The sequence below is a fragment of the Chroicocephalus ridibundus genome, chromosome 2 (assembly GCF_963924245.1).
Source record: "Chroicocephalus ridibundus chromosome 2, bChrRid1.1, whole genome shotgun sequence".
Lineage (NCBI taxonomy): Eukaryota > Metazoa > Chordata > Aves > Charadriiformes > Laridae > Chroicocephalus > Chroicocephalus ridibundus.
This window is the reverse complement of record NC_086285.1, coordinates 53,639,147-53,663,587: the sequence shown is the minus strand read 5'-3', so window position 1 is coordinate 53,663,587 and position 24,441 is coordinate 53,639,147. Positions and strand designations below refer to the sequence as shown.

Below are 24,441 nucleotides of genomic sequence, written 5' to 3'. Positions count from 1 at the left end.
ACGCAGGAAGCTCTGAAATTTGGCCTGAGCCATTTAAATATCTACTCATTATATATATCTCTGTATAATATAAATTTACGTATAAAATTTGACAGATATTTCATCAAAAAAATGTGTACAATTTAAGGGTTGCTGGTGTTGAACACGTCATAAACGGGAAGGTGTTACAAGAGTAATAATAAGACAATATTTACAAGCATAATATAAAATTATTCTTGTAAAATAGCTTTCACAAAAATGCTTGTTTGGTTTGAGTAAGATTAATTAGTTTGAGGTCAAATAATTTTGACAAAGAAGTTGAGAATTGATGGTTTAAAACAGATATTTTTAGTTTGTTTTAAAATTACATTTGTTCAGTAAAGTACCTATTTCTTTTAGACTTTCATATCACTGCTGGAGGGAGTTCAGACATGTCTGCTGTTGTTTTTATCATGAAAAAATAATGGATGATTTTTAATTTTTTTTATTTTTTTATTTTCACAGGAGCTATCGTGGATTGCTGCTTTGTGGAGAAAGAGAATGGAGGGGGCCAGGCGCCAGCAGGTTTCCTGTGAGATGCTCTAATTTATGTCATTCCTGACACAAGGTGGTGAAAGCCATTTCCAGACTTTCAGACCCTGAGGTCTGAGGTCTGAGGCCAGATTAGTTGGATTTTCATCTGAGTTCTCCAAAACACCAGCTGCTAAGGTCTGCAAATATAATTTCATACTCTTCTGTGACTTAACATAGATTCCCAGTTTTGCGTCTTCGTGTAAATTAAACAGAAGTTGGTGAAAGGCATTTTACCTGAACAGATTTCACCAAAGTTCAGATGCTATTTGTAGTGCCTGCTGCTAGCTCTGGTGACAGATGGTCGGTAGCAAGATGACTGATAACAGGAAATGCATCTTAGAAATCCATGTATTAAGATCTTTGGAATGGAAAATGCAGATTAAGGAAAGAAGGGTTTCAATATTATTTCCCTATTATTACTAAAAAGACCCGTTTTCTTTCATTCTTTCATTCATTCAGTCACTTAAACAGCAGCAGTGTGGACAGCTGAAACTCTGCACAAAGGGGCAATGAGTAAATACAGAAATAAATTCTTGCTTTTTTCTTCCATGAGTGCCACAAGAACAGTCAACAAATGCTAGAGATCAGTGCAAATTAGTAAGCACATCCTCTCAGCAGCCCATCAGTGCTTATCCCTATTTTTTGCATTCCCTTAAATTGTAAGTGTTTCAGGATAAGCATCCTTTGCACGTGCCTTCTGTTGACTGAAACATATTGGACACTTGCACATTGCAGCTGTGCATTCAGAGCAGCCTCCGCAATTCGTATAAAAGTATTCCAGTTAAGCTGCAAAAGGGGATATAATTCAGCTAGAGAGAGTGTGTAAACAGTACTTTGCTAAGACAAATCCTACTGTGAAAATGAGAGGTAGGTATGCTTCTTGTAATTGCTCTGGGCTTTGACTGATGGTAAATACGTTGTCATCTCAGTTGAATATCATTATGTGGACCAAATCTGAACACCAGAAAATGAGCTCTAGCTACCTGGAATATCTGACTTTAGATGATCGTTCCAGAGTGTTTGCTTAAAAAATACACACACAAACTTGAACTGTCAAACAAGGGAGATATCAATTCACCCATGAGCCATTTTTTAAAGCAGACACTATAATGTACCTGCACTTGGATAAAAGTTTCATTATTTTTTTGGCAAATGTTACAGTCCAGGAGCCTCTGTTGTCTTCAGTTTGCTGAAGAGACAATAAAAGTGCAGGGCACATAAATAAGCTGAATAAAGTTAGGCACTAATCTTGTTCCAGAATTTATTAAATATAGGACATTTTTAGTCCCCCGCATCATTACAGGTGAAATGAAATCACAGCCATGTCCAAAACCATCACGCCATTCTTAAATCATCATTCTTATCAGATTCAGCAAATAATCTGATGTGGTAATAACAGCTGTGCGTTAACAACGAAACAATCAAAATTGCACTTGAGTCTGAAAAAATCCAACAGCAGATTCCTAGAATTAGCAAGTAAGGATGGACAAAAGAAAAAGCCTACTGAAAAGTATTTTGATGTAGCATTGGAATTTTTTTGAAAACACAGATTTTTCATGGTAGAAGTCTGCTTGCATTAGAAAAAAATTGCATCACAAAAGTCAAAACCTGAAAATTTTTACCAACAAAAAAAAAAAAAAATTGTGTGTGTGCACTCTTCAGCTTTTTGATGACAATTGAGGCCTTTCGTGAAAAAAGTAGCAAAACTTTCCCCGAGACAGTCATGGAAATGCGAAAAGCAATTAGATCTATCAACTAGCCAGTAGACTTCCTAACCAATTTCACTGTTTAGCATGGGAAAAAAATGAAACAAAAGGACAGATTCTTCGTGATGTTTAAGCAGTATTTGTTTAGCTCCTAACACTAGATTTTCAAAGTTTTCTAAAGGAGACTCCCAGGATTCAATTTCTTTTGACATTTTGAAAGCGTGGTAAAACCCCTTCAGCAACTCCTATGGAAAAATTCTAACATTATTCCTTTCTTTTAAAGAAAAAGATATGAAATGAGAAGTCATCATACACGATTTATTTCTGTAGAGAAATAAATTAAAAGCTCTATATACATATGAAATTGTCTTGCTCATCATTTTCCCAAAGAAGAGATGCTTTAATTAATCCTTTCTGTGAGAAAGATATTAAATCCTCATCTAATCCCCAAGCAGCAGTTCATATAAAGTCTAGAATCATTTTGCGTGTTCATAACCACAGAAAGCATTATTTTCTCCTAAAGCAAATTGTGCTACAAAAACTATGAAAGCTTCAAGTGCAGAGATGTTTCACTTTTCCTTCATTTAATCTCTCCCTGATTTGATACAAATGTGGAAGCATAACAATAATTTTTTTTTCTTCAAATTTTCTTTTTTTTTTCTTAAGAGAGAAACTAGGGAAATCTTCATCAATTTTGGTCTTTTTAAATGTTCTGAAAACTCAGCTCTGGGCAGCAGGAGCAACAAGTATCTCCCACATTGATTTCAGGTTTGTTTCTAATGACTTTAACAAAATAGGTATTGTATTTGCTGTTTTAGGTATTCTACCCACACCACTATTATGCACTGGCAACTTTTTGCGCTCCTGTTTTCTAGATGATACCTATTATTTTACCCTGTATAGCTTTATTACAAGAACTGTATGACTTGTTTCGAGGTATGTTTGGGCAAAGACTGGAAATTTGTTGCCTAACTAATGGAGATGTTTTTTTGTCTGTATAAACAGTAAGTCAAGTCTGCTTATACATACGAAGAAATCAATAACCTACTCCCAGGCGGAGTCAGCAAGCCAGATTGTCAGCTCACATACGTGGGCACAGCCTGCAGGGATTTGAGCCCCTTTATTTCTATGAAGATCTGGCACCACCTGTCCATAACTCATTGCAAATAGAGCAGTCGTCCCTGGCTAGCAAAGGCTGCTGCGGTGTAATGTGGTCAACTGGGTAATTATACCCATTCTGAAAATGACAAACTATGTTACATTTCTCTGAGCATTTGTATCGTAATACTCCCACTTACAATGGTGAGCGAAGAATCAATGGTGAGCATAAGATATCCAAATCATTGTGCACATCTTATTGAAATGCCACAACAAGAGCCACAAAAGTCTATTACAATATGGGGACACAAAAATACCAGATTCACTTGATTTGCCTACTTACAACTTGCTGCATGTTCGATCACTAGGGGATGTGAATACTTACATCAAGTACATCCAAAACCTTATGTCAGTTGCTAAATGTTGTATTTTTTTTTTTTTAGACAGTATTGTTTCTTTGAACTGTCCTTTCTGCTTCCAAGTCAGTCTGTGGAGCAGTCCTGTTTTAATCCTCTTTCTTCATTGGATCGGAACCGTAATCAAATGGTTTTATTTGTGCAGAAATGGAAATAATAGCAGTCCATTTCCCTGTTTTTAAATGAAAATATGTTTCATAATGTGATCAGGAACATTAATATACTGCCTTTATATTCTAAACAATGCCAGACAATATCCAAAGAAGTATGCCTGAAAAATGTATTAGCAAAAGACTGTAGTATTTTGGAAATGAATTTTTGAATCACACAAGACTCAGTAATTTACGTCTATATTGCAGTCTAGGAAGAGCTGGCTTGCAGAAGACTTTTTTAGGTGTTATTTGTCTAACACTAAAAAAAAAATCATAAGTTGCTCTGTGGTGTACCAGATCTAGATCGCTGTTCTGGCCAACATATGTTATTAAGCACACTGCTTGTGGCAATATGCAGTGACACATGCCAGAATGAGCAAAGTGGGTTTTGTCCACACGAGCTCTCTGATGAAGCTGAGACAGTTCCTTTGGTGAGTATTTCTTCACTTCTCTCTGGTCTCTCTCCCTTTCCCCAGCTCTGAAACCCAGTGGATTTTAAGTAAGCGCCAACACAAAGCTGCTGAGATTTGAATAACTCATCCCTTTTGATGCCTGAAAATATGTATCATCCTCCTTTAGGGAAATGCCCTGGAACACAATTGCATATTGTGGTCAATATTATCTTCTGACCCCCCCCCATATAAGTTCTGACCTTGAACACATTTCACCTGCAAACAGGGGTTTTCTTCTGTCCACACACTGCTTTTGGAGGGGAGAGCAGTAGGTGAAATGTATCTTTTTCTGGAGATCCTAAAAAACTGATCTTCAATAATTGAAGAGGTTACACTGTTCTTCAGGTGCCTGTTAGTGGTAGCAGTGCAGTACATTTATTTTATTCTACCTTAGGCTTTATTAAAGGGAAATTGGGCGTAACTTGTTCACCTTCCATACTGTGATTTTTTTATTTCTCTGTATGTGTGTGTGTGTCCATGTGCAGGCAGTCAGAAGCATGCCTGCTACTGCAAAGGATTTTTCCTCTAGCTCTGTATAATTTCTTCAGCCTTTTTATAAGTGGAATTAAGCCTGAGAGCAGTTAGAATTCAACTGGCTGCTTCTATATTTAATAAATAATAACCCTGACATGAAATTGTAATTGGCAATAAAAAGTCCTGCAATTCATCTAGTGCCTTTCCACCTCTGTTGTAAATCTGTACCTCCACTCTGCTGCTCATCGCCAAAAGACAGAGTGTATTCATTACTTCAGATACAACTTCTTCCATAGAAAGGGGAACTGGGATGCAGGCATTTTAAATTCTTTCTTCCCACACTTTCTTTTACTCACCTACCTCCCTGTGGGCACAGAGTTCCTCCATTTTTTGACCTATATTGTGGTTTCTGCTGGTCTTTTCCAAGCTTTTAGTGTTGACGGATTAGACTAATTTCCCTAGATCACCCTCTTCCCTCTCTGCAGCATCTGTAGTACCATTTGATTGTAAACTAATTCTGGTATTATAGTCTTAAAATATGTCCTAATGTATTAATTTTTTGGTTTTGCCATGCTTTGAACTTTAATTTTAACGTTACCTAGAATTGTATTTTTTAAAATCTTCTGTCCAACAGAAATTCATATCAAAAGTTCAGTTTGCTGTGAAATGAACAGCTCGCTCGCTGCGTGGCTTTTCCTACCCCTGCTTCGCAAAGGAGGCTCAGCGCAGTTTCAGCTCACTGCTGATTTCTTCTGTTCAGATTTGGTACTCGAGGATTGTGGTGCTGCAAGGGCTCACCCTTCTTTAAACAGGGGATTAGGTCCCTGTTAATAGAGGGTCTGTCAAAAATTATAGTTGAATGATCTCCAAGTGTTCTGTGTGCCCAAGGATAACTACAGAGACAGCAGAGACCAGGTGGATGAAGGGTGGCAGCCAGAAGGGCATGAGTTTCTGTCACACCTTCATTTCACAAAGCTCTCCCCTATGGGAAAGGAAGTCTCTTGGCCAAGGTCAGAATCGGAATGTGCAGAGGAGAAAGGAACTAAATCTCTTCCCTGAACTCCAAGCCTGTGTTTTAGCTGTTGGATTATTCTTCATCCCCTGCAGAGGAAGAGAGAGGTTTATCAGCTCCAGGCATCCTCTGCACTCTAAAGGGGGATCAGCTTCCAAATCAGTGCAGGCTTGAGTGGAAATAATGGAAAGGACGTCTTGTATGCAACCACCAGAAGTGGCACACAGGGTGGGTAGAGAGTGGGAGGAGAGAAACATTTCTCTCCCACACCAGATATGACACGATATCTGTATGCTGTAGTCTAAGATGAAGTAAGATTTTGTTAATAGAATAGAATAGAACAGAACACAATGCAACGCAATGCAATGCAACACAACACAATAATTTTCAGTTGGAAGGGACCTGCAATGACCATCTAGTCCAACTGCCTGTTAAATTGGTTTTAGTTCAATTAAACATGAGTAAAGGGAGGAAAAATGCTTTAAAGCAACAATACATAAACTGCATTGAAAATAATTCCTATTTATATAGGTTAAAGGCAGTACGTATCAGTGGTGGCTGTTTAAAACACTGTAAGAAGTTGGCTTGTGGAAGCCTCAAACTCAGTTTTCCTCCAGTGGCCTTCCTGTACTGCGCAAAACAGAGCTCTGGCCCTGCTGAGGCTCCGGCTCATAGCTCAGAAGACTATAAATGCACAACAAGCTGCTGGTGCCAGCTGTAGACTAAATGGGAACTAGTACCTGCGCCTGCACAGCCTCTCTGCCCCTGTCTCAACGTGCATTAGCGCTCATTGTAGTTAACCGGGACCTTAAGCAGAGGGAGGAGAAGGGCAGGACATCCATATGGCCGGTGTTTTGTTCTCTGCAGTCGCCCAGTTAATGAACATATGGTCTGCTGGGCGATGGGGTCGAGCAGGCTGGCTGCTCGCCTGCCGGGTGTGCTGGGAGCCAGCCAGGTATCACCTGAAGCTGCCTTTCCCATTTGGCAGCGCAGCTTTATTTCTGAGCTGCTTTCCCTTTCCAGCTGCAGCGGGCACGCCGGTGCTTTGAGAAGGGCAGACAGTGCCTTGACAATTGGAAGCGGAAGATTTTGAAGGAAAAAATCTTTCTGGTGACAACGTGAGCTGTGAATCTATTCTGCCTACCTACCGTAATCCCTACGCGTAACTCCGTGCCAGGACCTGATGGATGCCATACATGTTGGCTACCTGCTCAGCTGCTTAAAAATTGGAATACTCCAAGTGGCTGTCTTGACCGCCTCAATATTTTATAGGAATGCACATTTATCACGCATTTGTTTCAATTCATGGGGCTTGGCTCTTTTATTCGCTAAAGCTACTTGCAATTCAAATCACTGAACAGGAAGCAATCCTACTCTGCAACAGACTAAATGAATGCAGAATCAGGCCCTTGTGAAATATATGATTTTCTTGATGGTTATATTGAGGGGAAAAGAGCAAAGGGATTTGAAATTTCAGGGTGTCTGACAGTTCCACTAGCATGATATTCATATTTAATGGTATTCTTCTATGAGTTTTCTTCATCTGCTTGCTCTTTTCAAAGATAATTCCTTAAGGATTGCTTATTCTTCTGCAAGACTTCTTAGCAAAAACATAAATGGCTGTGTATCGTTTTTGTAAAATGGACCAATCTGAATTAAGACTACAAACAGAAATGAAGATGTGAAAAAAATGTCCTCCTTTTAAAATTTTTTTAAGTTACCCATGGAAAAGAAAGAGCATGCTCATATTTTATCATTACTCTTATAAAAATGCTTTGTAATTGCTATGACTCCAGTGCTTTACTATGGGTAAAATTTAGACTTTTGCAAACCATCTGATCCAAAACTTAAATGAATAGGAAGTATCCACTTGCTGGCAGTTTGGGGATCTGAGTCAAAGCTGGATAGACACTCGACAGGTCAGAGACCAGGCTGGAGCCCAGCAGAGAGCAGTCATCTCATTCTCTGAAGGCTTTAGTATTTCAAAATTGAATTTGTTCAGATTCTGGATGAAAATTAAACACAAATTACTTCGTAAAAGGAAAAGCCTCCTCAGCTCCAGCTGCCAGCCTCTAACTCCGGAACGCAGAAATTTGGGGAACTGACGAACTCAGCGGGCTGTCAGTTCCATGTCCCGAGGTGACCCGTGTGGTGCAGCTGGGACAGAGTCACAACCCAGGAGTCTCTGCAGCGTGTAGCCGAGATTCACACACTTGCAAAGAGCAACTTGGGATGGCTGAGATTGGCAGTGTCAGCATGCTGCTGCCAGGATCCCAGGCATCACGGATCCTGAAATAAAATGCTTGGGAGTGAGGATGAAACCAGCTTCTGAAATCTTGCCGCGTCCCCTGAACCTTCAAACCCTAAGTTACAGCTGTTTCATTCAGAAAGGCAGAGAATGGGAGTTAGAGGTTTCTGTCAAGAGAACCTAGTAACCTTGTGACTGTGTTTAGCTCATGAAAGATGGTTGCTATTTCAAGTCTTTGAAGATTTAGAAACTTGATGTCTCCACCTGGAGGGGCTAAAAAAAATGAAAAAATGCGAGTGCAAATGCAAGGGGAATAGTTACCTCCTAGCTAAGGCACATATGGACCTCGCTTCCTTCGCACACAGCGCTGACCTCCAAGACTCCAGAAATACAGGCATCCCTTCCCAGTCACAGCCCAGGCTGCGGGGAGACTTGCAGCCTTGGTGGGTCCTAGCTCTGAGGGTGGCAATTCAGCCTGTTTGGGTATCTCCTACCCGTGACGAACAGATCTGCAGTCCTCCAGAGGCACGACGTCAACAGAAAACAATGTACATGCTAAGCAGCTTGTAAGCTAAAGGAAAATGAACTTACGTCAGACAACACGAATTGTGCCGCTAACGTGTGATTTCTGCTCCTCTCCTGTGCGGCGGGGATGTGGGAACACAGCTCTCCAGTGGTCCTGCTCTCCCAGAGTCGGCAGCTGGACCCCTCTGTGCTGCCCCAGATGTTCAGCTTCTGGAGAGAAGGCTGCGCATTGGGAAGAGCAGACTGACCTTCCTCTTCCAAGGCCAGAATATAGGAATTTGGATAAGCATGGGGTTTTTTTGTTTGTTTGTTTGGTTGGTTTTTTTTACAGAAAAACAATTAACTTGTTGTTCTTTTAGAAGCAAGAAATACCTCTTTCTCTTTCTTTGTGCAGTCGGATAGCATTGTTTCTTCTTTGCACTTAATATGATTGTGTTCAACTACACCAGAGTGCAGGAAACTCCAAATAGATAGAACCCAAATATTTTTTTCAGTTTACTTCCAATACTGCCTAAATGCAGCAAAGAGAAATCTACTCTGAATTCTCTGTGAAAAGTAATACAGACTTAAGCAGATGTTATTTTCTGTCCATTTCAGACATGCCTGATTTTTTTAAGTATTAGACGCATCGGAACAGTTAGCTTGGCTGACTTTTGGCAAATTATCAACACCATACACAACAAATACTGCCACACAGCAGTTTCTACCAGGGAAGACAAAATAGGGAAAAGCATAGCACAGGAGGAGCTACATATTCCTGCATAGTGCCCTCTCCTACTGCTGCTGGGTTTTGGAGAGCAAAGTCCATTGTGGCTGCGACGGCACCTCTACCTGGTGTGGAGTGTCCACACTGTGGCGTACAAAACGACCCATCTCCATCTATTGTGTTTCACAGCTGCTGTGCAGGAAAGACCAGAGTCTCTGCATGAGGAATTTCTGGCTTAAATAATCAATATCTATGCTATTTATTTCGTTCTCGGTCTTTAAAAACTTCGACTCGTTGTGTCTTTTTTTTCCAGAAGCACCTGCTTTTGTCGCATTGTATACCTCTCTGGATTTCACTTTCTGCAGCTGTGCAAGGTTTCCTTCTCTTTCCCGTAAGGAAAATCATGCCGCTGTGGGGAGATACAATATACGTGTTGCAATGTCCCCCCATGTGCCTGCACATGGAGGATATCAGTGTCGTTACACACTGCAACTGCAGAGTAGTCTCTTCAGCTTTCGCTGGAGCCATTTATGCTCTTAGGTTTTCTGGTCCTCTGGTTCAAGGCTATATTTAAGAAAACTAAACTTGTGTAGATTTTGAGGTCAAGATAATAAGAATGGCCAATGAAGTGGCTCCTGAGACAACTCCTCTATTCTTCTTCCAAATAATCCATTCCCCTGTTTAAAGATTATTTTCAAAATTGCCTAATCTTTCCTGCAGTGTAATACTCAAATGTGAATTTAAGAAAAGCCATTCAAAAAGGTTAAGCAAGCAGTATCACATTTTATTATACATTAGGAACAAAAAGTTAGAATACTAATTTGAGAGCATTTTATATTAAAGCAGGGGGAAGACTCAATTTCTCTCTCTGTAAAACTATCTAAATCTCTTCAAGCACCAAAAGTTCTTGGAGACTTTTCAATGTCCTGGCTAAGGAAAACAACATAGTCAGTGGTAGGAATCAGTCAGCCAGCCATTTCTTCTCCACAGAAGGACTGCTAGGATTTGATCTTGCCTTTTATAGGCTTTTGAGATTCAGTAATTAAACTTTTATTTCACCATTCATTTCAGAGGTTAATTTCAAATAGTTGGCTTAGTCTCGAGGGGGAGGGGGTGGGGGTGGTGGACGGACACAAACCCCAAACCCCAAATTTCGGAGAGCTGGTATGACTTTGTAGAGGTTTGAAAACAAAGTGTTGCATCCTAGAGAATTATGTTAATTATAGATGTGGTGCCACAGACAGCCCATGGCTTCAAATTCTGTGACTAAATGGAAAGAAAACAGTGTTTCAGCAAAACCAGCCATCAACAAACCAGGGCAGTGACAGTGACTGAGAAATACTTAAAGACAGAAAAGCTAATAGTGATGGAAAACTTGAATTACCCCTGTGTAGACTGCAAAGTGCTGGAGCAGGGCACGGTATAGCCTTTTCTAGCACCATAAGCACCACTTAGTGCAAGCAGCTGGCAAAGCCACAAGAGAAGTCACTCTTGGTTAGTCCTGAGAGCTGTGCACGATGTGCCGTGCAATATAACTACTGAAAAGCCTCTTAGTGCCTGTAATATGCTTGAACATAACAGCTCTGTAGGAATAAGAGTGCCAAAAAACCCTCCCACATTCAGTGCAATAACTTTTAACTCTAACAAGGAGAATTCTGTAAATATAAGAAAGCAAGGTAAGAAGAAGTAAGAAGAGCAAAAAACTGTCAGGAAGCATTCAGGAAGCTTGGATGCTACATAAATACTTCATAGCAGAGGTTCAGATTCTACCTGTACAATGAGTCGGAAAAAACCTTCAAAAAGATTTCCTCCTCTCTCTTAGATAATATATTAATGAGCATTTCCCAATGGTTTTCATCAAAACATAGTGGTTCTGGAATATTTCTTTTTATCTGAGCCCATTCCAACCTATGCATCATTTGCTGCTGTTGATTACTGGTGCATATGGATCAGGGCCAATCCTTTCTCATCATGACTGGTACTAATTATCTGTATGGGCCTGGATGAACGCTCTCCTCTGAATGACTCCAGGGAAGCTGTGGATGCCCCATCCCTGGAAGTGTTCAAGGCCAGGCTGGACGGGGCTTTGAGCAACCTGGGCTAGTGGGAGGTGTCCCCGCCCGTGGCAGCGGGGTTGGAAGTAAATGATCTTTATGGTCCCCTCCAACCCAAGCCATTCTATGATTCTATGATCTGCTGGAGAGGCCGGAATAATGCTCAGACATCCGGAGGTTTCACACATCCCTGGAGCAGCCTGGTCCAAAGCCCTAGATAGAGACATGTCTCAACTTGGGAGGGTTCGGAGTCAAAACCTAGACCTGATTTTCACTGCTTGTGCCCCCATCCCCTGCTATTACTGGCCCTGGGAGTTGAAGGTCCCTGCAGCCACTCCTTTCTTGCTGCTCATGTAACCAGACCCACCTGGACTGTGGGGGTGGATGCTGTGGGCATGTTGTGGAGACCCCTGCTCCAGCAGCTGGGCAGAGGGTGTGCTGTGCTGGCCCCAGCGAGGAGTTTAATTCCTCCTGAGCGCCCACATGGCCATCTGTGCTTACACGTGCATAAGCAAAGGACTAGGTTATGCTGTGAGCAGGTAATGGGAAATTGAGTTGGGAGGGAAATTGAGATGGCTGGGAAAATACATCATGTTCTGCTTAGGGTTGCATTGGTATTAAGGCAGAGCACCTCCACAAAGCTGAACAAGTTCTGGATTTACATGTGATTATGTGCTACGGTCAGGGAAGGTGTGCACAATCTCACCTGCTGTCTTGATATAAACCCAGGGTAACGCGACTAGAGACAGGGAAAAACATCCGAATCAATGGAGGGTAAGTGAACTAAGAGCCCAGAAAATCAGTAAGTAGAAAGATAATTGATTATCTTGTTCTGAAGAGTCCTTGAGCCTCTAAGTGACACCAGCAATCCCTTGGAGCCATACCTTTCCAGGCAGGCTCTCCATATGGAGAAGAAAGCACTGCCCGTACTGAGTGTGCATCAGGTTTGAGCTCTTTGCAAAGATAAGTGCGAAGGCCTATTTAAGGTATTTTTTTTTCTTGGTGAAGGCAACTTCAGAATTCAGACAGACACTGACAGCGAAATTGTGATAGCTTAATCTTAAAAATTTAATAGGGTTTTGCTAATACAGGAGAGCGTGTTAGTGCTTGTATATGGATATAGCATAATTCTGCAGGTAATTGAAATCAAAGCGGGTTGAGCTAGGGTAAATAAGCAAAGCTGCTGAGGGGAGTAGCCAGGCTCCTGAGCTGAATGCAGGGAGGAGGTCCATGCTTTTACAGGTGTGCCTGACTCCAGAGCTAGCAACTTTTGGGGTGCAAGATAGTCCAGAGTCCACAAGGCACATGGCTGGGTCCACGTGTGCTGACTTTCTTACCGGCTGCCGCTCCTGCTGCTGGAAAGAGCATGTGGAGAGCTGTCGTCAGAGTTGTAGCGAAGAAGAGCTCAAAGGGACAATGCCAGCTTGGCTTTTTTTTTTTCTTTTTTTTCTTTTTTTTTTATCACTCAGCTGCACTGAAGCCCGACGCCTCTGGTAGCCAGCGGTGGAGCAGTGAGGAGCTGGTTCTGTTGCTGCGCTTTTACAGGAGAAGCCTGGCTGCGTTAACTCTCACAAAAACAAGCACCTAGACAACTCGCAACAAAATCCAGTGATGGAGGTCGGCTCCACAGAAGCCAGCAGCAGCTCCCAGGGAGGCACCGGCTGGCTGGATCTTACCCTTGTCACCTGCACTGAAACGGTGACTTTCACGGAAGTGGTGACAGAAGAGGAGTGGGGATCCTTTTACTATTCTTTTAAGGTATTCATTTAAGGCGTGCGTTACTTTTCTCACATGCTTGCAGCTTTGGTGCATTTTCAGCACCTCTGTGGGGAGGCAAGTAGGATTATTGAACTTTTTTGCCCAGATATTTGTAGGTTTTTCCCCTGCAAAGACAGCGGACAGCATGTGTGAGGCGTTTACTGAAAAACAAAATAGTTGTAGGAATTGGAGTTCAGACTTTCAGTCCAAGAAGGGACAATACTGTTTTTCTATAGAGGTATTGTAGTTACAAGTGCACCTGTAGACAAAAGCTTGTATTAGTTCAACACATCTTTTGTGTAATTTCTTACAGACATCATCTTGACATAAGGGGTTTCTTTTCAATTTTCCAGCTGCAACAAACATTGTACACAAGCGAGAAGGTTTTTTGCAGGGTTTTTTTTGTTGTTTGGTTGTTTGGTTTTTTTTAGTCACGAGGGCAGATTCAAATTAGTTGGTTTGTTTGCTTTTAACTTGAACGGGGGATGCAGCATCTCTTGAAAGCTGCTGTTAAGAATGCACCAGATGAATCATTCAGTAGTGAATGCTGTTGAATGACATGGGAAGTGTATTCATTCATCTCCCCAAACAAATATCACCCTTGCAACATATGAATGTAGGAAAAAAGATGAAAGAGGTACTGAAATTCATCTTTCCTTCAGATTTCTGTGCCTGTTCTCATTGCTTAATTTCATGCTGCCTGCCGTGTGTCACTCCGGTGTTGTGACACATAGTACAAGTTAAGTAGAAGTTATTAAAAGTCTGACAAGGAGTACCCTGCCATTCCTTCTGGAGCTCAGGACCAGAGAGATCACTTTCAGTTGGAAAGGTACAGGCACTTACAACATTTGACAATATGTTGGGTAAAAGGAGGTATGTTCAGAGGCAATTTTGATTCCTGTGAGACTGTTAGCGCTCTGATACAATGCCAGTGAAATCAGTGGAATTACAACAGGTTTCCACGTCTGCTAAGGAAAAAGTTGATCTGTAGTTCTATGGTTAATTAATTATGGTTTCTTCTAACATGCTGCTGATATGTTTTTTTCTTGATAAGACAGTACTTTCTTATCTAGGACTTCAAGGATGAAAATCCTTTTTCTTTGTCTTTTTTTTTTTTTTTTGCCTCCATGCCTAAAATGTTCTTGAAAAAACCAGAAGCGACAAGAAAAATATTTTTAACAACTTTATCTCCTTTCTTTTCTCCACACTTAGGGCTGTAAATCTGAACAATGTCACGGGAGCAGTATTCTATAATGTTAAAAGTGACAATTAATTCTGTGATTAGAAAGTCCTCAGGCAGAAAAATGCTCCTTAATAGGGAGATTGAGGAAATTACAATAATTAGGGAACCATGGATAGTCATGCATGCCCATCCATTGCTAAAGGAAACTTGATTCTGTTAGCTGAGAGCTTCTCATTAGACTTGCACTCCTCTGTCAGACATCTAGCTCTGGCATATATAGCATGAACTTTGCAAGGAGGTTGACTGATTTCGCATCAATTACTAGCTGTAGATAGGCATGGAAATATTTTGACTCTGGAGACAAGTGACAGCTGGTGCTGCTGCAGGAAAGGAGGGATAAAGCACCTGCTCTGACGACTACGGTGCAGGGAAGACAGGGCTCCCTGCCAGCAATTTCAGCTCTCTGTAAAAGCTCACGTGTGGAAGGTGCTGCTGATACCTGCTGAGTTGGTTGGCTGTCCTCCACCAGCGCTACTCACGTTGTGGATGTGTCCTTGCCCCTTCCAGCAAGCCAAGCAGCATCCCCTTGCTCTTCACAAGGGTTAAGTAGCTACAGCAATAAAAGGTTCAGCTTGGAATTGGGTGATTAAAAACCAGATCTCAGTGCTCAAAACATAGCTACAAATGGGGGTTTGGCCTTTTATTGGGATTTTCGAACACATTGTAGCCCATGGCTGACAGTTAAGGCAGGCTGGATGAACAGCCACAACACAGGTTATCTCCACAGCCTGCGTGCCGGGATGCAGAAGTCCAACACAGGGCACACAAGTCATTTCTGTTTGGGAAATGCAGGTGTAACCCGTCTTACCAAAGTGGTCATAGGAAAACATGACCTAAGCAGATCAACGGAGACAAGGGAATGATGCTCACTCTGTACCTGGAGCAGTTCCTGTGTTAATGACTTTTTAATTATTTTACCCAAGGACAGCCACGTAGCGTATCTTACACGCTGCTCGAACGACAGGAGCAAGCGCTGGTTTCTTCTTTTCCTCCCATGCTTCAAAAGGACAGCCTGTACCCACCTAAGGTAGTGTCTGTGTTGTACTGTTGTGGCAATGTGACAAAAGTAAAATAATGCGCCTTAGAGCATTTCAGTGCCAAAAAGTCCTGTTATGCGATAAGCTGTGAGTGCTTCCCAGCTCCCTGTTTCAGAAGCATTTGAGTTTCTGTCCATTCCTCTTCAGAGCTTAACAGCTAAATCCTGCACTGCTTCAGATTGGAAAGCATTTTGCCAGTTGAATTAGATTATTTATTTTTTTCGTTTTTTTTGTCTGGGAAATGAAGCATTTCATCCACTTGGGGGAACGCACATTTGCCTTCTGGTAGTCATTACCATAGCCCCTTGCCCAGCTACTAGCCAAGGCTTTGCCCATGAAGTCTGCTATGGGGCCGTGGCCATGCGTGCTAACTAGGCTGGCTCTTGGGGCACAGAGTCACAGCCTTTGGGGCAGGATTGGGTGCACCCATACACCACACAGTGTGCAGGATGAGCTGGTGCTTCCCACAGCGAAGGCACTGGCTCATCCCCACATCTACATTCAGGTCTTCCTGCTCTGTTATGGCAAATGGTCCCTGAAAGCCCAGACCGTATTTCTTCCCACGTACCTTTACATGAGGCATCCAGGTAGCTTACTGTCTTGAACCACGAGCATCAGAAGTCCTCTTGACTGTGTCAGCACCAAATTCAGAACAGATGTGCAAATTGGTGTTAATTACAGCTCCAACCTCCCAGGCCAAAGGAGAGTTCATTACATCCCTTTACAATCTCCCTCATATGCATTTAATCTATGTGTAAAAGGGCTCTCAGCGAGTGTCAACTGCCCTCTGCCAAATACAGTAATACAGAAAAGAACGGAGATCATGTGAACACCTGTGGCCTTCCTCCACTTTAGGACCTTCTTAACTCTGTGAACCTGATGAGGCGCAAACCAGAAACCTGCCTGGAGAAAAGCTGGAATCTCAGAATAAGTTCACCCTGTTGTCCGCAGGGCTGGCCAGCTTTATCAGGGCTGGAGGAAGCACCTCAACTTGCCAGGCCCCCAGCAGCCCCAAAGCTCCTCCCTAATCCCAGGGATAGGAGTCCTCCTGACAGCTTGTCCTCAGAGAGGAGTAGGGCTCACCTCTTTCATAAGAGATCTGCTGAGAAACAGGATGCCCTACTTTGATGCAACAGAGTGCTTGAAAGGAGAAAAGTCCCATCTGCCATTCCTTTCTCAGTGGGTCTGTGTTCCCACCATCATCTCCTGCCTCCCAGGAGTGTTGGCTGACTTCTGTGATCTAGTGCCTTTTCTTATTTTGTTTTCTGATGTGTAGAGTTGAACCCTCACCTGTGCAGCAGGACACAAAGGTTTTGTCGTTTACTCCCAAGGTTGTTTGGTAACCCCAGTGTCTCCCCTGCCAGGCGGGAACCCCAATCACTGGCGCACATGTTGACATCCTACGCCCTCTGGCCCCGTGAGACCTGGTCTCTGTGTCGTGCAGTGTCGCCACAGCAGTGATGCTGAAGTGCTAGAGCTCTCAGGAGGAACAACATGAACATCAGCTCCACCACAAATTATTTTATATGTATAATCTAATTCCCAATTTTTTTCAGGAAGGAATGTTTGACTCTCTGACTGTTTTCCCCCCACACTGTAGCATTCCCAGTACCTTCATGTTTTAGTCCACATAGCTCAGGTATTAAACAGGACTGTATAGCCATGCCAGAGTAAGCACAAATCTAAGAGTATGTGCTGCTTATCCGTGGAGCCTAAAGCTCTTTACAAAGGTAAGGGCTTAATGTTTCCAGCAAAAAGCTGAGGAGACCAATGCGTGGAGAGAAGGTTTGTGTTGACTTGTTTTTCAGGATTATCAGGTAACAAGGATTTGGCTCCAGGTGTCCTCAGAGCATGTTTAAGTCAGAATCTGTTGTACGTATCATTTCATCCAAATGCAGGAGTCTGTCTGTCTCCTGGAAAGCATTCGCCTATGCTATTGCTCATTCTCATTTTCAAGCACACCTCACAAAGCATCCCATCATTGAATACATAATAGAAAAATAATAATGGGTGCTGTCAAATTTCTGAGGTAATCTCTGCAAATACAATCATACATTTTAGAAAAATAGGCATATCAAATAATTCATAAGTAACTTCGCAATCTTTCGGTGGGGGGAGAGGAGGAGAATTAAGTCTACACAAATAAGGTGTCAGGAATTCCTGAACACAGCCTCTGAAATATGCCATAGCGGCTGTTGCTACTCCTGAGATGCCGCACTGAGAATGTAATAGCTTATCTCCTTGTGAAACAAATCTGCAGTGCTTTTGGCCAGGCTGGCTTCATCTTGTAGCTTAAATGCAAAACAGAAGTGATCTGTCTGTATGACAGCCGGGCTGGGGGTGGCTGTGAGCCAACTGATTTAGGTGGGTTTATACTAGCAACCCTCATACTTCTGACTTCATGGTCCACACAGCCACAGAGTTTGCATCTGTCTGCCTCTTCTATATAAATATGCCTAGAAAGTATTAATTTCCTCAGGCTCTTTTTTTAGATGTTTTAACTGTACAGATTAGGTATACTTAATAATTTTCCCCCTTTTTGTGATTAAGAAAAAACAGCATTTCACAGTTTTTAACAGGGCCATCAAAATCATACAATTATGGAAGGACCATTGAGTGACCTAATATTACCTCTTCATGTTGATAATGTTCTAGGAAAAATAGATAGGTACACCGTGAAAAATATATCTTTCCTGATTACATTAAAATTAAGGATACCTGCTTGTCATCTTCTGCACAGGTTTCCTAGGGAGAAACAGGTAAAAGAATCCTGCAATAACTGAGCAGTACTGCTGCCATTTATTATCCATCCTGTACCAAAAAGCAACAGAATGGCAAACGCTAGTAAATGCTGGTAATGCTGGTAAAATTCTATTGTTACCATTTGTTATTGACTGAAATTCTTCCCCTCTGTTCCAGTCACACCTATGGAGGATTTTTGGGTAGGGTGAGGGTGGTTTGTTTGGCTGTTGTTTGAGCTTGGAAAGATCACGGCAATTCACATGCATTAAATGCTGCACACTGAAACGACCCTGCCTGGCCTGTGATGGTGAAGTCAGAGCTAAGAAACACATTTTAAAAACCTGGGGATTCACAAAAAATTTTGCTAGATTTCAAAAAGAAGTGAAAGCAATTTTAATAACATAATTACCCCTCTCCATGAGAAAGTGTCCTGATTTACTGACTAGGCCTCCTCAGCTGGTCTGTTTCCCTAAGTATAAAAGGGTGAAAATATGATAGATTTTTCCTCTATGTAACATGTTAAAATTCACAGACTATGAGTGCAAAACCATATAGACGCAAGGACAGGCAAAACTGCTTCTCAAGTTTGGCAGAACAGAAAACACCAGCCTGGGTCCCTTCCAGCTGTGCCCTTCTTCCAACCATAAGGACCTGTGGAGAAGTGACTGTTGACAGCCCCTCTGGCGTGTTGTGAAGGCCTCGTGTGGGAGCACATCCCAGGATCGCCAGAAGGACCTGTAGCCATGTGCTAGCAGGATAACACGGCCATCCTGTGAGAAATCATCTCAGTAAAGCAGCCTCTGTGCAGAAGGAGATATGAAAACTATCAGGCATGACCATTGCCATTGAAATGGGAAAGCAGCGGTCCCAGAGGCAAACCTGGGGCTGAACTAGCATTTATGAAGTTTGAATCAGGCTCCATTCCAGGCAATGCTAGCAAAAAAAAAGATAAATAATCAACTCCTAGAGGGCTTGCTCCCTGCCCAAACATGTTTCTCTCAAATTCAGTCATAGTGGAAGCACTTTGAAGGACAAAATATAAAACTTAGCTTTGAACTTTCTCTTTTCTCAGTCTTTCTTATCTTCACATGAGTTTTCCCAGAGCTTTTCAGTGTCAATCAAATTGCTTTCCCAAAATTTTCAGGAACATCTTGTGTGAACTCTGTATGGAGACATCTTCTCATTTTTGCCTTGCTAGACGGAGAACGTTCCTTCAAAATGTGCTTGTATTACAGGACAATTTCTGCTGCTTGTGACAAGTAGGGTATGAAATGTCAGTGATCTTCGCAGTTGTTAGTGTGTTTCTTTCTCACTGAGACAAGGTCTACCTGCAAATGAATCAAGGGCAATCCAACCATTTTTGTATTTTCCCCAAATCTACCTTCCTTCCCCCCGCCGCCCCAGATTTCTTTGGCATTAGGAGGCAGTTTGAATTAATCATCTGAACTTTCACGTTCAGGTGCCTGACATTTACTGTATGAGGCTTACTTCTAGCCTAAGTATGCCCACCGCTGTCCCACTTTTGGCAAAATATTTGGTGCCCCTTACTTTGTTCCTTCTTGACAGTCAGAACTGCTAGTTACATCTAAGTATGTGTAACACACCTACAGCATACGCCTACACACCAACAGAGATTGATGTTGCTTTTCTCGCCACGCAACTTGTGTTGAAAGTTTCAACGCAAGAAGGAGTAGGAATGCTTCTTCCAGTGGGCACTTTAACCAAGTTTCTTCTCTCTTAAGAAGAAGTTAAAGAACATTTATTTTGTAGCTGATAAAACCAACAACAGTCATGATCCCTTCAATGGCATCGTACTTTATTTCTGAGAGCTCATTGTTTAAGCTGGTCACACCCTGGCAGAAATTCTTCATCTCAGGCTTCTGTGGAAGCATAAGACAAGTGCCACCTTATGCTTTTTAAGTGTTTTTTTCTAAGACTAATATGTCTGTGTTATTCCCATGCCAGTAGCCTTTACACCGTACTTTTGACTTGCAGGGTGAATTTTATTTTATGTAAAGATTCCCACAAAGATCTGAGTTATTCATGTTTCTATGATACAATAAATAATATACAACTTGTGCAAAACGCTCATCTGATTATGTCTGTATAAGTACCTTTTAGTTTTAAGCACATTCCTTAAGAAAATAGGTCTTATGCGTACTTGTGTGTGCATAATAATTCAGGTAGGGAAGGACTTCTGGAGGTCACCTGCACCAGCTGCTCGAAAGCAAATTCAAATTATGCCAGATTGCTCAGGGACATTTCCACTCAAGTTTTGAATATCTCCAGGGATGGAGATCCTGCAGCCTCTCTGGGCTCCCATCCCAGTGAGATGAACCCTCACCCTCACGATGAACATTTTTTTCCTAATATCTAATCAAAATGTCCCATGTTACAACTCTTAGTTGTGGCCTCTTGTCCTTTCGTTGTGCACTTCTGAGAAGAACCTGGCTCCACCTTCTCTGAACCCTCCCTTTAGATAATTGTAGGTAGCAGTTAGACCCCACAAGGCTCCTCTAGGGTTTCTGCTGTGGAGGAACCTGGCAGTATGAGACAGAGGGGTTTTTATTTATTTTTGCTTTGTTTATTTAGTTTTAAAAACTTTATGAATTATGTTAGAGGTTGTGCCAGTACCTTTAAGACTCCTTAATTAAATTGTGCCGATGAGCGTCTATCTTTGATTTTTGTCAGCGTTGCAGTCCAAAGTGCAATTTGCCTTAGAGGTAAACTAAACTGACTATAAATCCCTGACTGGAATCAGTCAAACTGCATGGCACCTGTCTGCCTGAGGAAAACTAATCTTCCTGGTTTGCTTTTTTAGGGGGTTGGGTTTTGTTTTTTTTTGTTCCATCCGAAAAGGGGGATGTTAAAATAGCAAATCTATCCTGAACATTGAAAGTTCAAGGTTCCAGAACTTGTACTTGGGGTCAAAATAATGCAAAATCTAGACTCCTCCATTTTCTTGCATGGCCTATAATTAAAGTGATTATTTCAGAGGGTGAGAAAATATTTTTCTCTTTTTTTCCTCCTTTAAGAAAGTTCACCACTACTAGTGGCGAACCTGACCATGAGCATGACAGTTCCCCAATTTAGCAAGAAGATTTATGTGTTCTTCGTATGTGTTGAGAAGAACATCCTCAGAAAATCGTTTAGCTTGCTCCATGATTACCTCTTTCTTACAATCTCAATTGCTGCAATCAGTCACACTAGGAACATAATTTTTAAAATATACCAAAGGTAAGCAGTCAGATAATTTGCGTATTCCCAGAATTTAATCAACAAGCAAGAAGCAGCCATTCAGAGGCTTAAGCCACTACTGACCTGTGATATGAGAGATCAGAGCCTCTTCTTCACCCAGGTGACCAAGGACATGGAGCAGGAAGGCACCAGGTCAGTGAGGACATGAATTCACTACAGACCTCCTCGCCTTACACTAGGAGGCCAGCCGGTCACGTTAAGAAGGGAGTACCTCTCCCTCTCTTTTTCTGTTTATTAGCTCATTTCTTCCTGGCAACCCATTTTTTCCAGGCTGTATCCCAACCGGCCTCAACAGCTAGAACAAAGCTGTTTCACGTTGTGTTCCTGTTCAAGTACAAACGTGCTTTGTCCATTGATAGTTGAACCCCTCCTCTTAGGCAACTGCTGTGATATCAGGCAAAGGCTTCTGCACCTCAAGACACGAGCAACAGCATCTCCATTGGGATGGGCTATTAGATATATCCACATTCCACACCCACAGCTGGTGTCCCCCAACAGAGGGGATATAAATCCTGAGAAATGAGTGAGCAAGGAAGTTGGCCGGGGAGAACTGGAAGGAGAAATGAGTGAGCAAGGAAGTTGGCCAGGGAGAACTGGAAGGAGGGATGGCATTGTGGCATCAAAATGTCTCCCAGTGGCTCTGAGAGGATTTAACTATGGTCTCGATTAAAGCTGCTCACAGGGATGATCTTTGTCTCAAATATAAAGCAGAATAACCTCATGCTATTGCAACCTATGAATTCAGAAATTTTTGTCAGAGAGATAAAATAACAAGCCTCTTCTACAACCAAAGGAAAATGCACACAATCTTCAGACAGGTTTTCTGGCTTACATTTCACCCATGAAGCGACTTGTTTCATTGACTAAAGCTGGTTTTAATCTTAAAGCCAAACAAATTAGCCAAACATGAATATGTGCTCCAGATGTCAAGCACTTCCATGCTCCAAACGTCAAGCACTTCCATGCTCCAAACATAGCAGTCTTGTGGAATAGCAGTGCATGCAATGGTTGTAGTCAAGCCAAGGAAGTCCTCTTGACTTTGATTTACTCCGTGACCTCAATTAAGTCAGCAGCATCTTTATGTTTTCTAATCTAAAAGAGCTGGTGTATGTAACTAGTCTCTCTCATTGCATTCTCATGTGCTACAGTTAGCGATGTCCATTTCAGAAGCAGCCCTCGCCAAAAAAAAGCTTCTACACAGGGGTTTGGCAGATGCTATTATCTATCTTTTCATCCTGAACGCTGCTGATGTCTGTGCAACATGTTATTAAACAATGTTTTTGTAAATCACCTCGCTGAAGGTTATTGCAAAAAGAGGATTTCTGCTTGATGAATAAACAAGACATGAAATGAAAATTCTCTATGTCTAAGCAACCTTAAGGTGACCAATAAACCAGAATTATAGAAAAATGCAGCTAGATTGAAATTCAGGGATCAATCAGCTATCATTCTAATCTAATAGCTATTTTTAAGACCTTCATAGATAGAGTTTTCACTGACTCAATCAATCTATATATATTGTATTTTTTAAGTCAATTTTTTAATAAGGTCAGTCTGAATTCTGTGCTGTAGTTTTAATTCACTGATTTTGGACAATCTGCAGTAGATCTAAGAAGACATTATTCCCTTCCTTTTTTACATCAGTCTTTTTGTGTCTTCAAGGCTCTGTTCATATTTCCCTGCAGTCTGCTTTTTTGCTAGATTAAGCAACTTAATTCATTCGGGTTTTTTTCTCCTGGCTATACCCTCTCGCCTGCTGTCAATTCATTGCTCGGTGTCTCTCTGGAAGCCTGGTGCCCAGGAATGGGCACGGTACAGCGTCTGGGTAAAGTGGAAGAATTAAAGCAGAGGCACGCAAGACTAGTGTCGATCCCATGACGGTGATTGTCGCTCTCTTGGCAGGGTGGCATTATTACATGATGCTCCACTTGTGGGGCACTTTACCTGCTGCATGCAGGGGAGATGTTTTGAAGGCTCGCCCAAGCCGGTGTCATTACACCCATTGCACTGTACCGTCCCACGCTTCTCCTTTGTTGAACAGCATCTTGCTTTTTTTTCCAGTCCATGTTTCCAATTCATCAAGATCATTTTGAATTCTAATCCTAGCCTCCATGAAGGCCTGTATCATGGTGGGCATCCCATTAATAACCACAGAAGTTTCCATTCTGCAAGCTAACACAAACTGAGAGAGGCTGCAGTGATTTAAGTTGCCTATTGTTATAGCTCCTTAATCCCCAAGAATGAGATCTGTTTCTCTTCTCTCTGGATGGCAGCTACCACAAATAGATTAATAGAAACTTTGGCTTTATTCCTTTGTCTATGTCTTTTCAAACTTACCTCTCCTGTATTCAGCTTTTGCACCTTTTAGGTTATCTTTGTAGTCTGGTTTAATCGTACGTTTCAGTAGAGCCTTAGCCTGAAATTGTTAAACTGTTAAGCGGTGCTTTTTAACTTGGCAGGAGGGGATTTAAACTGACCATATGTGCTGTGCTCCTGTGGTCGAGAAACACCCCTCTAACACAGTCTCTGTTGCTCCATAGGTATTTCTTCTGCAGGAAATGGAAGAAGATTTGAGTGTCAGATCCTTAGTCTGTTTGTACCCATAAGAGTATAATATAGGAATACAGAATTTCTTTCAAGAAAATGCTCGCCTGATTTTATACTAGAGAATATGGGAACAAGTCTTGTCCCTCAGTTTTCTTCATGAGTGAAAGATCTTTTCTAAAACAGAAAAGACAAACCAAACCCTGAGGGAAACCCACTGATTTCAAGGACAAACATGATGTGAAATCTTGCTTTTTTTTTATTTCAATTGCCTTCCAAAACTACAATTCCTTCCAATTCCTGTACAAAGCAAAGCATCCCCGTAAAAACAGTCCCACCATGTCTCTGCCACACATTTTGAAGGGAAAATTCCAAGAAATTCAAGAGATTTGCAGACGCACAAAAAAGGTGGAGGTTTTTTTTTGTCTAAAAGCTAAGCATCCAGCCCACACAAGGTCTCTCAT

At 41.8% G+C, this 24,441-nt stretch overlaps 1 protein-coding gene across 1 annotated transcript in view; it reads left to right on the top strand.

The window, feature by feature from the left end:
* Positions 1-649: 649 nt before the first annotated feature.
* Positions 650-24,441, top strand: part of NPSR1 (neuropeptide S receptor 1) — a 78,222-nt gene continuing 54,430 nt past the window's right edge. Inside the window, exons 1-2 of the mRNA XM_063323936.1 lie at positions 650-687; positions 12,865-13,153. Coding sequence (XP_063180006.1) covers positions 13,007-13,153 — 147 coding nt within the window. The 5' untranslated portion in view covers positions 650-687; positions 12,865-13,006. The remainder of the gene's footprint in view (positions 688-12,864; positions 13,154-24,441) is intronic.